At 36.7% G+C, this 16081-nt stretch overlaps 1 protein-coding gene across 1 annotated transcript in view; it reads left to right on the forward strand.

Moving 5' to 3' along the window:
* CNTNAP2 (contactin associated protein 2) overlaps positions 1 to 16081 on the forward strand; it is a 1518236-nt gene that overhangs the window by 865377 nt on the left and 636778 nt on the right. Inside the window, exon 10 of the mRNA XM_081038748.1 lies at positions 12732 to 12903. Within this exon, the coding sequence (XP_080894874.1) occupies positions 12732 to 12903 (172 nt within the window). The remainder of the gene's footprint in view (positions 1 to 12731; positions 12904 to 16081) is intronic.

Raw genomic sequence — 16081 nt, forward strand, 5'->3', positions numbered from 1 at the left:
TTTCCTTTCCCATTCCTTTGCTGACCAATCCTCCCCCACATTGGTTCACATTCTTCTTTATGTGTGTTAATATGTTCCATCACCGTATTCCAATCTAACTGATCAGAGAGGTCCCACTGAGAAAAGACAAAGGGTTCCTAACTCTTCTTAAACCTTGCTGGTGTTTTTGACCCAGGATGCCCATTTCACAGCTCACAGTCGCTGATGTTTTCTGTGATTTGCATGTTCTCAAAATATTAATATATTTCTCTTACTAGAAAAGTCATTGTATTATTAAATCTTTTTCTGTTATTATTAAATTTTAAATCCTGCCAAATTTGATGTAAGTCAAAAACAACTGAAAGCATACGTTTTTAAAAGTAATAGTTTTATACACTCTACTATAAATGGAGGAGAAGTTTCTTTGGCTGGTTTGTTATTTTGACAGGTTAGGTGCCAAAGAAAGAAGGCATGACTTGTTATTTTAATATTTAATTATTAAAGCATCGAAATATTTATTATTTGAGAGTAATTATTTCTTTATAAAGGAGACTTCTGAACTGGACAAATGTATCATTTTCTTGAGTTGTTTCCAGACACAGGCAGTAAACAGAAGATACTGTGTCCAGAAACTTCCCTTGAATTCACCAGTCTTTAAATTAAGTGTGGACCATGGTACTGAATGGTAGTGACGCTAGTTAATGACTGAGACCCAGACCACAAGCATTGTAGTTTATTGTACCCAAGCCCGGGGTTATTTTTATTTTATTTATTTATTTATTTATTTTATTTATTTATTTAGTAAAGAATTATATTTACTTTGGCACATTTTTATATAGAAAGGAAGATCTACATTTTAGAAGATGTAAACTGCCAATATTTTACTTATGCTTCCTAAAAGAAGGCTTGGGACGGCTCTATTCGTCAGAAGAAAGCAGACATAGCCTGCAAATCCATTTGTTTTATGTGTCTTCTAGCAGGTGGTAGGAGTTTAGTCCAAATAATAGAAAGCCATACTGACAATAAAACTCATTTCACGGAGATGAATCTCAACTATTCCAATAGTCCTGCATTTAGCTTGGAGACTGTAAACCTTCAGACTGTAATTCAAATTTTATCATTTTTTTCTTAAACAAGAGCATGTTTTATTCTTATATTCCCCCACAAATGTCTATATATATATATATATATATATATATATATATATATATATATATATATATATATATATATAACTAGGGAGGTGAAACACTGCTAATATTGTAGCATTCTTATGAAGGAATTTGGACCTGTAGAAGGCAGGTCAATTAAATGGCTAAATGTCTCCTTTTCTATTTGCAACATGGTTTTTCCACTGCTACTGTTAAAAATAACTTACTTGTAGGTCTCTATGGATACTGACACTTTCCCTCAAGCACGATTTAATGTGCGTCTTCCAATCTCACTCACCAGTGCGTTCATTTGAAATCAGTGTTGCTTTTGTATTTTATGTTTTGGGCAGTTTGGAGCAAGGCGTGTGAATTGTTTATCTGTATGTGTTCGTGTACTCTATATCCCGAGATTCACACATACTACACAACAAAGTGCCTTGAAGGAGTATTTGTCTCCAGGGGAAGCTTGTTAATCACATGACCAGTGGCAGTGACGTGGCCCTTACGTTTCAACCCCAGGTCTTTTTTGAGACCGTTTACTTCCTCCAGAGGAGTATATTCTGGAAGGGAACTGGGGAGCCCACTGTCTAGTTTGCAGAGTCACTAGCAATCTTTCTGCTTTCACTCTTCAATTGCACGCACACCTTCCCCTCCAATGACTGACTCCCACTGAGACTCCCAGGTTCAGTGGCTCCAAACATGACTGGCAGCCTTTTAGGGAGTGGGGAGGATGCCACCTGCCCTTGTCCCCTTTCATGACACGTTTTACCTCTGGATTCTGAGCTTCCATAGGGCTTGGCTGTGCAGCTGGACTCACTTCTCATAGGTATGTCTCCCCACAGGTAAGGAAGTACTTCTGCACCATCTCTGTTTTCATTCATCATCTACTTCAGTATCTTTTAAAACGATTGTAATCCCTCCCCCCTCATCGTTCTCCAAGTTCTTGGAGATTGTGAAGTTTATACCTTTTTATCGATCTTGTTTGTGTGAGTTTTGAGACATAGAAAATAGGACCATGGTCGGTTTATCAAATTCCCTGTGCCACTGCTTATGCATTTGTGATTTGTTGATGGTTAGGAGAAACTGATGGATGCCTCAGTCATCTTCACAGACATGTACACACATAGGACAGTCTTCGTGATACTGGGGTTGAGGATAGTATGTGTGGGTGGGAAAACATGTGATAATGTGTGGAGTTTTCCTGCATAGGTTTAGGAAGTTTAGTCTTTTTTTGAAAAAATAAAATGAAAATTTGTGCCTGTTACATTTCCTCTTTCAAAGACATTTATTTACTAACTGCCAAACACAGGTTTTGGATGCTTACTCTATGTGGTGTTTGTAGCTTGGTCCTGAGGAGGCAGAAGGTGGAGCCAGGGCTGGGGGAGTGGATGGCATTTGGTAGGAGAGAAGTGAGAAGGAATTACAACTTCATGCGATAGGAGGCTTTAATGAAATTATACACTGAAGTACGGTGTGTGGGAAAAGATCTAGAATTTGGGGTAAGGGGACAATCATCGGGAAGGATTTTGCAAGGAAGTAGTGCTAATGTTTTGGAAACGTATTTTATCTGTTTCGAGGTGCAGACATACTTAGAATATTTATAACTTTCTAGTGAAATTTACCTTTGTCGTTATATACTCACTTACTGTATTTTTCTAATGCCTTTCCTTTGTTGGTTTTTGTTTTTATCTTAAAATATATTGTCTCTTCATCCTCCTCAGTAAGTGTTACTGTGTGTCAGACTGTATGCTTACTAATTTACATGTATTCAGCATCTTCTCCAAATGATGCTATGACATCAATCCTATTTTTTTATTTTAAAAGTTGAGGAAACACTGTGACACACAACTCTTAAGTAATTTAGTGAAATATACAGCTGGTAAACTAGAATAAACAGGATTAAACTCAGACACGGTCAGCACCTATACTTCACCACATATAACAGTAGTCGATATTATAAATTATATCCATATTTTGGGTATGCAATCTATCTTTTGTTGCCTCATCTGCTTAAGGCAACTAATGCGTTTTTAACTACTATATTTTCATTCCCGGAGGACCTGTTTAGTTATGTATCAAATCTGACTGGTTGTTTTAATATTACCTCATTCCTTTCTTATATGTTAGATTCCACTTTTTATGTCTTTAAATAATTTTTTATTGTTTTTACCATATTCACAATCCTAAAATTTATTTGAAATTCACTGGGGCCAAATTTTTTTGTGTGATATTTCTGTCCAATCTTGTTCATTGTGCTTGTTTTCTTATGTTTTGTATTTTTGGATTGTGAGGATTTTATCTTCAGGAATTCTATAATTCCAGAGTCAATCCAGAGAGGATTTAAACTTCCTTCAAAAGATAGCAGCTTAGAACCATTTTTTTGTTTATTCCGTTTTAATTTCTTGGTTTGGGGATTATACCCTATCTTCAGTATAAATTTGAAAGCCTTAATTTTGTTGAGCAAGACTGTGACTTATGAACTCTCAAGAAGTAATTTATTTTTTTCTTTCTATAGGCCAAGAAAAGGGAGACAAATTTCCTTGTCACCTCTCTTTGCTGACTAGGAATTTTTCTCCAGTATCTGCTTCAACTGAGATTTTAGCATTTTAGGCTTTATGTGGTGGTGTGTTAGGGGGTGGGAGTGGGTCTTATTCCTTGCACAAGTTCAACACAGGCTTTCTAATTACACTTGGCCTTTAAAATCAGCATTACAAAGATTAGCAGCTGCCCTTTGAATACTAATAGTTCAGCATCATCCAGCATGCTGAACCTTGTTTTTTTTCTTTTTCTTTGGCCTCTGAAAGCTCCTACCATATTGGATGCTTAGATATATAATTTAAAGGATGTGTGTTGCATTTTATCTAGCATTTCTAGGTGTTTTGATATGGGAAAGTTTTATGCTCCTCTCATTACCGTATCATAAGAAATGGAATTCTCTAGAGATTATTATTTCTATCTTTTTCTTAATATTCCATAATGTGATATTGTTGAATATTAAATATTGTTAACAATTTCATTGCATAGAATGTACATTATAAAAATTGAGATATCATAAACATTTTACAAGTATTTTCATACGTATAAAGTCATTTTTTAAATAACTGAGAATAGATAGTGCAGCGTTCTGGGAAAAATTACCCCTCAAAGTCAAATCTCCTGTTGCCATATATTTGACACCCTTTCCTCTTTTCTACCCAGCCCCACCTCCAACACTGGTAACCAACATACTGTTGTCTGTTTCTGTGCGTGTTCATGTTTCTCTGTCTTGTTTGTTTTTGCTTTCAGTTTATATCCCACATAAGAGTGAAATCATATGGTTCTTGATTTTTTTCATCTGACTTGTTTTCCTTAGCATGATATTCTCAAGGTTCATCCATGTCATAAATGGCAGTATTTAATCTTTTCTTATGGCTGAGTAATATTCCACTATATATATATGTACTGCATTTTATTTGTCCAATCATCTATTGAAGGATACTTCAGTTGTTTCCATGTCTTGGCCACTGTGAATAATGCTGAAATGAATATAGGGAGACATATATATATATCCTGTTTTCCCGAAAATAAGACCTAGAGCTGGACAGTCAGCTCTAATGCATTCTTTTGGAGCAAAAATTAATATAAGACCCGATATTATATTATTATATTATATTATATTATATTATATTATATTATATTATATTATATTATATTATAAATTAAAGACCCAATCTTATAGTAAAATAAGACCAGGTTTTACATTAATTTTTGCTCCAAAAGACACATTAGAGCTAATTGTCCAGCTAGGTCTAATTTTTTGGGTAACACAAGATATATATATATATATATATAATATATGTATCATAAAGATACATTTATTCATAAATATATGTATATATATATGAAGATATATATTCATAAAGAGATATATACATACATAAAGATATATATATATACCATATCTCTTTATGAATATATATTTTTATATATATACATATCTTTATGTATATGTATATTCATATCTTTATGAATAAATGTATCTTTATGAATATGTATATATATCTTTATGAATAAATGTTTTCAAATTTGGGGAGTAAATACCTAGAGGAGGGATTGCTGGATCATATGGTAACTATTCTTAAATTTTTTAATAATCTCCATACTGTTTTCATACTGGGTATACCAATTTACATTCCCACCAGCAGTGTATGAGGGTTCCTTTTTCTCCACAACCTCTCCAACACTTGTAATTACTGGTCGTCTTGATGATAGCCATTCTGGCAGGTGTGAGGTGGTATCTCAATGTGGTTTTGATTTGCATTTCCCTAATAGCTAGTGAAGTTGAGCATCTTTTCATATATCTGTTGACCAACTGTATGTCTTCTTGGGAGAAGTGTGTTTTCAGGTCTTTTGCCTATTTACTCATTTGGATTCTTTGTTTTTTGTTGAGTTGTGTGAGTTCTTTGTATATTTTGGATATTAACCCCTTATCGGATATATGGTTGCAAATATCTTCTCCCTTTTTGTTTTGTTGATGGTTTCTTTTGATGTGCCGAAGTTTTTTAGTTTGGTATAATCCCATTCATTTATTTATGCTTTACTCGATTTCTTCCACCTCCATAGCATAACTACTCGCAAATCTTACCAAAATCCTGATCTCTTTCATAAAGTCCAGACATTAATATTCACCTGCAGGGTGAACTTTTTATCTTGGATATCCCATAGGTGCTTTAGACTTGGAAACTACAGCTTTGATCTTGTGAGAATCACCCACCACCCTTTCCCCTGCTCCTTTCATCCCTCTTCGTAAAGACCTGATGCTCTTCTTGCATCGTCTACTGGGAGAGACAAAAGCATTCATATAGTTACTCCACGAGAAATCTACGGGTCATTCTGGTTGTGTCTTTCTCTGTGCAGTACTCAGATCAGCCAATTCTTTCGTAGCTTCCTATGAAATATCTTTTATATATTTCCTCTCTGTCAGCTTCATTGACATAGTCTAGATAAGAACTTGGAGTTTCATCAGTGGCTCCTTTCTAAGAAAAGCCATGCTGAGATTTCTCTCCATCAGCCTATTCTTATCTCCTCCAGAGAGACAATAACATAACACAAATTGGTTAAGTAATTTCCTGGCTCAAAACCCTTCATTGTCTATTTGTTTATTCAACAGACAGTTGTTGAGCCCCTACTAAGTAAGAGCCAGCAGTCAAAGTCTCTTGAAATTACATTCTTATAAAAGGAAAAAAAAACTATAAACAAACATACAATATATCAGATGGTGATAAGTGTTATGAAGATAATGAACTGAGCAAGGTGGGGTAGAGAGCTAAGAGTGGAGAGTGTTATTTAACTGGTGTTCAGAGCAGGCCTCTCGGATAAGGCAGATGAAACAAAGACCTGAAGGGACTAAAGATGCAGGTTAAACATCACCTCACTCCAAGGCAAAAATCCAAGCATACTCATGCACTTCATCATTCACCTAACAGATACAGAGGAAACCGGTATATAGTATGTTGTAAAGGACAGCTTAAGTTAGTTAAAAATAATTATTTCTAAACTTTATAATAGACACCTTATTATATCTTGGACATCGTCCATATATCTCACGGATGATTTTAAGATAAAAGTAGGGTTGTGAATGTTATGATACGTGAGTTTTTCTCAATGGGTATGTTAAAAAAGAAAAGAAGAAGAATTCAGAGGAAAAATCACAATATTTCTGATGTAATGAAATGAATATACTAAAAGAGGAAACACACACACACACACACACACACACACACACACACACACACACACTTATGTAAGTAACTAAGCCAATCCAGATAAGTATAAACTGTGATAAATTCTATGACAAGGAATAAGTAGCTGAAGAACTAGGAAGTAAAAATTGATCGGATAGTTTTTCATAGCGTGGTCTTGGAGGGCCCCTGGGGATGGTGACATTTGAGGTGACCTGCATCAGAAGAATAAGTCAGCCACGAAAAATACAAGGGAGAAGAAAATTCCAGACAGAAAGGGCTTGGTTTTCCTGAGGCACAGACAAGAGAACAGGGTGGCTGAAATATAATATTCATGGATAGACATCTTTAACACTTAATTAGGGAACGCATTGCTTCTGGGGGTAACCCTGCTCGCAGACTGCCTTCAGTGCATAGTAGAAACTGTCTATAAGTCACATTGTGCACTAAAAGTCTATACATTGAGCACACACACAGTTCCATCTAGATTTATTTCTACCTCTGTCTAAATATACTGAAACCCACAAGTGTACACTGATTAAATTACACTCCAAACCCACAGGAGCCATTCAAGATTTCCCACCTTCCATTTGTACCCTCGTTTCATGACAGTGAGAACCTGGTCCCACTGTCCTCAGTGTATTTATTTACTCAATCAACCTGTGTTGTACCTAATCTCACAGCCAAGCTATGTGGGAAAGCTGCATGGCTGTTCTCATTGTGGAGGTACGGGCTGCCCCTGGGCTCACTTCCAGCCCTCTCTAGCAATTCCTGTTAGGGTGAGTAACAGGAAGTATTCAGGAAGCTTGAGTAAACAGAAGAGGTTAGCAGATACTTTGTACCATCTTCCAAGATTATACTGAAAAGAAGACACTAAATGGTGTTTAGCACCCTTGCAGGGTTCCACCAGCTGCTTTCTGACCTCCCAAACGTCCCAACTTTAAAATCAGTATAAATAGAGAAATCTTGTATCCGTGTGGTTTATGCATGAAAATTTTACATCTTTTCATCCCTGTTGCCTATTATTTTGCTCTTTCTGTCCCATCACGTTAGCATTATAACTGACACCAATTTAGATTGGCGTGTTAATGTCAAAAGAAATATCAGCATGTTTTGCACTGATGTATTTCTGAATTAAAATTTTAAAACCTTGAAATCGTATGTGTTTCTTTTGTCAGCCAGAATAATAAAATACTGAGTGGACTTCAAATCAGGGGTGACGTTTTTATATGCTAAGTCTTGAGACGGAAATCTCAAACTTGCCAGTTAGGGAACATGATTAGATCCTTGTAGAGAAGGAAGAATGTTTCCCAGTTTACTGCTGGTGAGATGCAATAGAGACGGACAAGACTGCAATTCATTGTGAGTGTTATAACACACTTCCAAGTCGTAGAGCCCAGTAACAACAACCCATGTATGAATATTGCATTGTTTTGTTCCAAATTCGTAGATACAATAAATCTACAGCTCTAAGCCAAAACAAAAGTTTATCTCTTTATTCTATAAATCCTTCTATGAAATTGGCAAATTTTAATTAAGTTTATCTGTCTATCCATTTTATACCTATGCATTTTTGACCTTCAAATCCCAGCCGCAAATTCCTATCTCTGAACAACCCTGCTGTGAATCTATTAAGTAGGTTAATTTCTGAGCTTTAGAGCAGCCACTGAAAGCATCACAGGTGCTATGCACAAGTATTTTTAGTGCCATTATGTTTGTACGGAAAGGGAACAATACAGAAAATAAATAATATGTTCTCCTCCCTTTCAAAGGGGATTGGGGCACCAGGAATTTTAGTATCAGACACCCAATATCTTGAACCCATTGCTCAGTACAATTGAATGGTCAGCATCCTAACATTCTTTCTGTTTTGCAGACTAATTTCTTTGTTAATTGGTTTCAAAATTTTAAAAACTATTTGAGAAAGTGATGGCAGGAATTGGTTAGTTATCATCTGAATTATCATCTATTGCTACCTTAAACTACCTCAAAACCGGCGGCCCAGCACAGTGATAATTGATGATCCCTTCTTTTTCTGTGGATCGGTAATTCAGGAGCAGCTTGGCTGGGGAGTTCTGTCGTGAAGTTTCTTACAAGATTGTGGTTCCGCATTTCCTGGGGTCTCAGTCATCTGCAGGCTTCACCAGGACCTGTTCAACATGCCTTCCTTCATGGTTAGCCATTGCTGCTGGTGCTGAGTAGTAGGTCTTACTGTCTCCACACGGAAGCTTCTCTGCCAGACTACTGGAGCTTCCTCTCAGCACCCGGCTGGCTTCCCCACAGACAATGATACAGGACCAAGGGCAAGCCCCAATGCCTTTTATTACTAAGCCTTGGAAGGCACATACACACACTCCCTTCTGTAGGGTTCTGTCTGTCACACAGGTCGACACTAATTCAGTGTGCGAGGGGACCACACGGTATGAATAGTACGCAGCGGAGACTGATGGCTAATTTAGAGGCTGGTTGTCAGAGTTCACCCTCTGGGACCCAAAGAGGCATGTGTCGTCCACAAGAACAGTACTCTCGCCTCCTCCAAAGTCCCTCTAAAGTGTCATCCCCCGAGAGCACTGGCTCGAAATCCAGTAACTCATCATCAAAGTCAAGTTCATACCGACGGGAAAGTTCCTGGTAAAGTCTGAGAGCAAAGCAAGAGGTTTGGGTACAGTTACTCACATGTAGCTGCTCACCTGAAGACTTGTGAATAAGTTCTGTGCCACCCACATTCCCAGTGTACAAAGGTGGGCTAGGCTTAGAGTCACCAGTTTAGCCTCTCTGGTTCAAAGGAGGAAAAAGAAGAGTTACACAGAAGTAACTGGTCCATAGCAGTTCTAAAATTCAGTCAGGCACATGTTGGTGATTCCTTGATTAGAACCCAGTCCTACTGTGTCCTAGAAATGATTCTCCATGGCTTTTGGCTGTGACCCCTGGGTTCTCAGTTCTCAGGACAGCTGTGTAGTTTCCTGCCTGTAGAAGTTTAGAGTCTAAAGATCTCTTTTCATTTTGTACCGTCTCTGTCCCTTTCAGTCCAAGCTGGTGGTGTTACTACTAATACAGTTCTCTTAAGAATCTGTAGACTTCCTATGAATCGTATTCAGGCTTACTCCATTGAACAGTTTGTTGTTGTTGTTACATTGAGCTTCTGCTGACATGCTAGGGTGAAATGCCCTTAAGATTATTAGATTTCCTATTGTATAACACACAGCATCTGTACAGTACACCAACAAGCTGCCTGGAGGATTGTTTGTCTGACTCAATGGTTCTTTAAGGCACCTTTTTTGGCAGACTTAACATGGATTTTATAGTCAGTCACACCTCACTGTTATCTTCAGATTATGTTTTTCTGGTAGTTGGTCTTTGCATGGAAGTGATCTTAATTTTTGCATTGTTCGCCATTGGAGAAACTGAAATTGAGAAAACATTTTATTTTCAAATTCTTCAAGTCCTGCCTCCTTCATATTTAACAGTTTTTCTTTAGCTTTTCTCTCTTCTTTTTTTTTTTTTCTCTTTTTTACTATAAATAGAAAGAAAATATCAGACTTCTCTGTCTGGAAATGTTCTTAGCTAGATTACACAGTTCCTGAAGTACAACTTTTTTCCTTTCCATATTATCACAGTCTTGCTAAATTTCCCACCGCAACATAGGCAGAATCCAGTTTTATCCCATTTCCAGTCACATTTTTTCCCCTCACCTTCCTTTAAGCCATTACTGCAAACCTCCTCAAGAACCATCAGGCTTCTACTAACATTCCTTTCAAGGTCCAGTCAACTTAAGTTGAACGGTCAACTTATGTGAATGTCCCAGTCCCTAAGTCACTGCCACATTTTTAGAATTTTGTTACAATTCTCTCCCAGTACCAAATTCAGTATTAGTTATTTATTATTACATAACAGATCACTCTAAAATGTAATAGCTTAAAATTATAATTTATTATTTCCATAAGACTGCTCCAGGCATGATGGCTGACTTTTCCAAGTAAGTGATCTCAGAGACCACGTTGAAAACTAGTCTTGGAAGTCACAACCTTCCACCACTTCCATAGTTTTCTACTGACCACAGAGATTAGCCCTAATTCAATAGGGAAAGGGACTCCACAAGGATGTGAATTAATGCAGTCCCTCTTAGAAACATTAAAGACAATTCCAGGAGAGGAAAAAAATCTAACTTTTTAATGGATGCACCGTATTGGTCCTATAATTATCTTCTCTTAGAGCATGTCCCATGTAGAAAATGAAAGGACTTGACAATTTCAAAGTACAAAATTCATTAGGGCCAAACAAACGTTGTTATGAGTGACTGATGAAGTTGTGTTTTATGAACTTAATTATACCCCATCCACAGTGAGCTACTTGTTATGCAGCTGCCTTGCTTGAGAGAAAGCCTTGTTCTCACAAATAGATGTACTCATTTTGGAATATTTCAAAGCTAGTATGGATATTTAGAACTCCCAACTATTCAAAAAACAGAACAAAATGATCATCTTGTTAAGAATAGTCTTCAAAGCTACAGCTGGATGTTTTCTCTCTCGGCTAAGTTTAGACATTAACTCCATTCAATATTATCTTGATTAAGCAGATTGAAAATCATATGTATGCATACAGCTAGTCTAAATAGATGACTTATCGAAGATCAGCAATTTCTGAGGGGACTAAGTCAATGCAAATGAAAAAAAGTGACTTAGAATAAATACATAGATGAGCTATATATGTTTGATATTCAAATAGAGTCGTATACTAATTTTTAAGTCTAGAAATTAAGTATAATCCTATTTTACATAGCCTACTGTTGATGGAAGGGGATACACTAAATAACTCTGTGATTAACTCTCGAAAGGGGTTCAAATGATAATTATTAGACTTGAACTATTAAAAACCATTAATAAAGAGAGAAGGAGGTTTCTATTGTGCTAAACTATAACTACTCAAACAGAATAGGACAGTTTTAAAATTCATTTAATAGTCAGGTGGTTTTTTTGTTTGTTTGTTTGTTTTTTAAGTTTTATTGAAAATTTACTTTTATTCAGTTAATGGCCCATCTTGGTCTCAATCCATTCTGTATAAATTATATTTTGCTGTAGGTATAATATTAGATTGAAATACATGTGAATAACTTCAGACTTTTAATCACATTAGCAACATTTAAATTTGCTCTGGTAAGTGAATTTGTTGTGCAAAACTACAAAGGGTGACAAAAAATGTATACAGATTTTAAGAAAGGAAAAAAAAACTATTAGAATTGTAACGTTGATGTATTAGATGTGTTAACTGATGTATTGACACTGAAAAAACTGAACTTTGCATCTAAATTTAACACTTTGTAATATTACTTCGGATTGTAAACGTGGAGAAATCATTTGTAATGCAAATATCTCTTTGGATGGAGTTAGACATTAATACATAAAAATACCTTAATTGATAATGGTAAGTTTAGTTTCTGGTTATCTAAATAACCGGCCTCTAGGGAATTAAAAAAATAGATGTAATATTGAAAGTATAAAAAGAAGGTGGTTGGATTGTTGAGAAAGGTCTAAAGTTTGATGTTCTAATCTCAGAAGACAGGGTCAGCTGCGGAATATGGCAGAGAGCCTTTGGCAGCAGGACAGAGACATGTGACAGAAGGAGAAAGAAAAGAGAAAGTACGAGGGGTGCTAGACCTCCAGAGGCAAACATTCATCTAGGTTCAACCCTCACTTGTCTGCCTGAAATAATAGAATACCTCTTTCGTGTAAGACTTTGTTCCTCTGCATTGCACACAGCATCTGCAAGGACCAGCCAGACGTTGGCTACAATGGCTGTGGACAGGGGACGTGCCCAGAGGAGATGCAGTGAAGCCTCCTACACACAGCCTTCACCATTCAGTCCCTCTTCTTCTCTCTCACAGGTTTTCTGAACCAGATGAAGAACTCAAGTCACTCTGTCCTTCAGCCTTCATTCCAAGGATGCATGCAGCTCATTCAAGTGGACGATCAACTTGTAAATTTGTACGCGGTGGCGCAGCGGAGGCCAGGAAGTTTCGCGAACGTCAGCATTGACATGTGCGCCATCATAGACAGGTACACAGTCTTTTCTTCCTTCTCAGTGTCCGAACTTCCCAAATCAGTGGTTTTGTTGTGGGACAAGTGAAACAGACAAACACACGCCCTATGGGGAAGGAGCCATTTGCCCTGCCAATGGTGGCCTATTTGTGATATTAGCAGTGACGTGGTTATCAGGATATGGATACGTGTATAAATGATCAAACAATCTGTGATGTTTCATCAGTCCATCAACCCCCCCTCAGTGAATGTGAGCATTAGGCAGGTGCTTTTGCCAGCAACAGCTGAGTTATAACGGAACTCAGTGTGTTTTTATTATATATTTGCTTCCTATGCGGACATGCAGAGATGTTCCTTCTCTCCTTATTTTGGTCAGGACTCATCCTCAGCATATTGTCCCTCTAATGCCTCCTCCTGAGGACAAAAGAAAAGAAAGAAACATTGAAAAAAAAGGTTGGTGGGTAGTATGGGGATTTGCTGAAACAGAATATTTAATTTAATTGATTCTGTTTATGAAATACCCATACTAAAAGATGGCAAAATCTCATCTTGATTTAGTTTTGCAAATCTGGGAAGGAGCTTTTTATAAAAATTGAATTGACTTCTCACACAGTGGAAGGGTACAACTTTTATGTGAAACATTCTGACAGCATTACATATACTACCTTAATATACTTCTACAACCTGTCTTTCAGCCCAGTATGAAAAAATTTAATTTTCAAATATTTTGCCCATAAACAAACTATCTCTAACTATAAGTGGAAACTAACCTGGTGAATTTAGGTGGTTTTAAAAATGATTTTCAAATCTTTTATGATAGGGCTTTCTTATTCTGAAAAATAATTTCATTAATTTTATATTTTGGAAGATAAAAGTTCTATAGGTCTTAGTCTGCCCTCAACAAAATACAGACCTTAAGTTTCCTAATATCTTATTTCATTTAAGAGGAGATCCTTGGGGAAGCCATTCAAAGACATAATGAATATGTAAAATATATAAAATTATCTATAATGAAGTAAGTTTGTTCTGTATAATCTTAATAAAATAGTATTCACAAGTATGGTAAATTACAGTTTATGACAGCTACTGAGTGTGATATTTTTCAGCCTTAATATGTTTATAAGACTTGATGACACAGGATAGTGCTTATTCTTATTTCATATATGCTAATACTCATCCTGATAGCCTATAGAGTTTATCTTTACACAGAACAATGAATTATTTTAATAGAAATTTACCCCTAATTTTTGAACCATCAGTAATGTAATAGCTATTCTTTCGGCCTAAAGCAAATGGTAGCAATACTCAGAAAAACTGAAATGAATGTTTTAAGATTGTATGTTCTGATTGGAGGTGTTAATCTATAAAATTTAGTAATTGTTTCCTATGCAGGAAGATTTTCCTTCTTAGGAATAGTTATACCGTATATGGAGATATTTTAGTACCTTGCCCATTTTCCATGTCAGCAGCTTTAATGATACAATCATTTCTGTCAATAGTACCCAAGGTAGTTTGTTCAGCTTTTGTAAACAGGCTGGATTTTATGGTGACGTGGCTGTTTCAATTCAAACAGCTTGTTTCTTGGGCATTATATTTAAATTGTCTGCTACTGATGAGGTACGGGTGAGGTGTTGAGATTGTCATGTTTTACTCCCATAGAGAGAGTAAGAGTTAAACTGGCCCCAAAGGAATGAGTGAGATTTGGGTAAATGAAGAGAGTACAAAATGGCACTTCTGGTGAGGAAAACAACACAGGAGAAGATACACAACAGGGAATGCAAATTTCAATTTTTGTCAACTACAGGAATGAATAAAATATATTATTTTTGCCAAAATGGGTCAGTCCCATTGTCCATGTTGCAAAGTGTGCAGTAACTGACAGAACAAGGGATATCTTTCTTATCTTCCAGGATGGTAACCCAGAAGAGTAGCTTTGGGAAAGTAGTCACCTCTGACACATCTCCACAAATTTCCTAAGTCCATTTGGGAACCCGTTTTCTGTTTGACTTATTTTTTGAAGGCGATGACTTTTGTACATTAATTACCAATGTGTGAAATAGCAGATTCCTTTATGTGCCTAAAATGTTCCCAGTTTAGAATATTAATCTGTCAAGTGTTGTATTTTTTGTAAACATGACACAGGGCTATATTCTCCTTAGTCACACCATTGGGGATTTGGTTGATGATTTCACCCTTAATCTCTGTCGGTCCAGGTGAAAGTACCAGTGGGTTTAGCCTGTCTTCACATAGTGGAGACCCATCAGATAACACTTTAATGGTATGTCTCTAGCCCACCTCCGGTTTGATTTTTAGCCCCCTCACTAACTGAAACTTTGCAACTGCCCGATATCTATGATTTTATTTTCAAAATACCTCCGTTCTTCATAAGTTAGCCTACACTGCCTCTTTCTTACTTTTTTATCTTTCAAGTTTCAACATGATTGATTTGAAAACTATTTTTTGCAAAAAAAAAAAAAAGGAAAAATGAGAACATAAAACAGCTACCATAGGCATGATTTAAAAAACAAACAAAAAAATGTTTGGCAATAATAGGAACAGCTGCAATGATTTGATGAGTAGAATTTAGGGAAATAGTTTGGGAAGATTCTCGTAAAGGAGTTTTGCTCCACATGTGTCATACTGGAATACCCTATGATTTGAACTTATTTTTCTTTCTGTGTATGGGTGTGGATTCACACGTGGCTTGTTTTCTCAACACAGTGTTGGACCAAGGAAAGAGTGGGCATGCCGAGCCACAGAGTTATCCATTCAGTAGTAAGTTCTGAGTGCTTCCGTGGTGCCAGGCGCTGTTCTAGGTACTGAGCATGAATCATTGAGCAACACAGACAAAGATCCTTACACTTGTGAAGCTCACATTCTGAAGGAAGAGGAGGAAAGATAGATGTAATAAATAAGCAAATATTACACAGTAAGTTAGAAGGAATGCGTGCTATGGGGAAAAAAGAAAAGAGCCGAGCAAATGAAGGAGGAATGGCATTCCAAGAGACAGAGATTGCATTGCCATTTAAGTAGATTGGTCAGAGTTAACCACATGGAAAACATAATAATAGTTCAAGACCTGAAAGAGGTAATAGAATTTGCCAATTTGGGGAAAGAGCATCACAGGCAAAGAGAACCGTCAATGCAGTGAGGTTGCCTGGCATGACCTAGGGTCAGCAAGGGGCCAGGGTAGCAT

This window comes from Rhinolophus hipposideros (assembly GCF_964194185.1).
Source record: "Rhinolophus hipposideros genome assembly, chromosome: 25".
NCBI lineage: Eukaryota > Metazoa > Chordata > Mammalia > Chiroptera > Rhinolophidae > Rhinolophus > Rhinolophus hipposideros.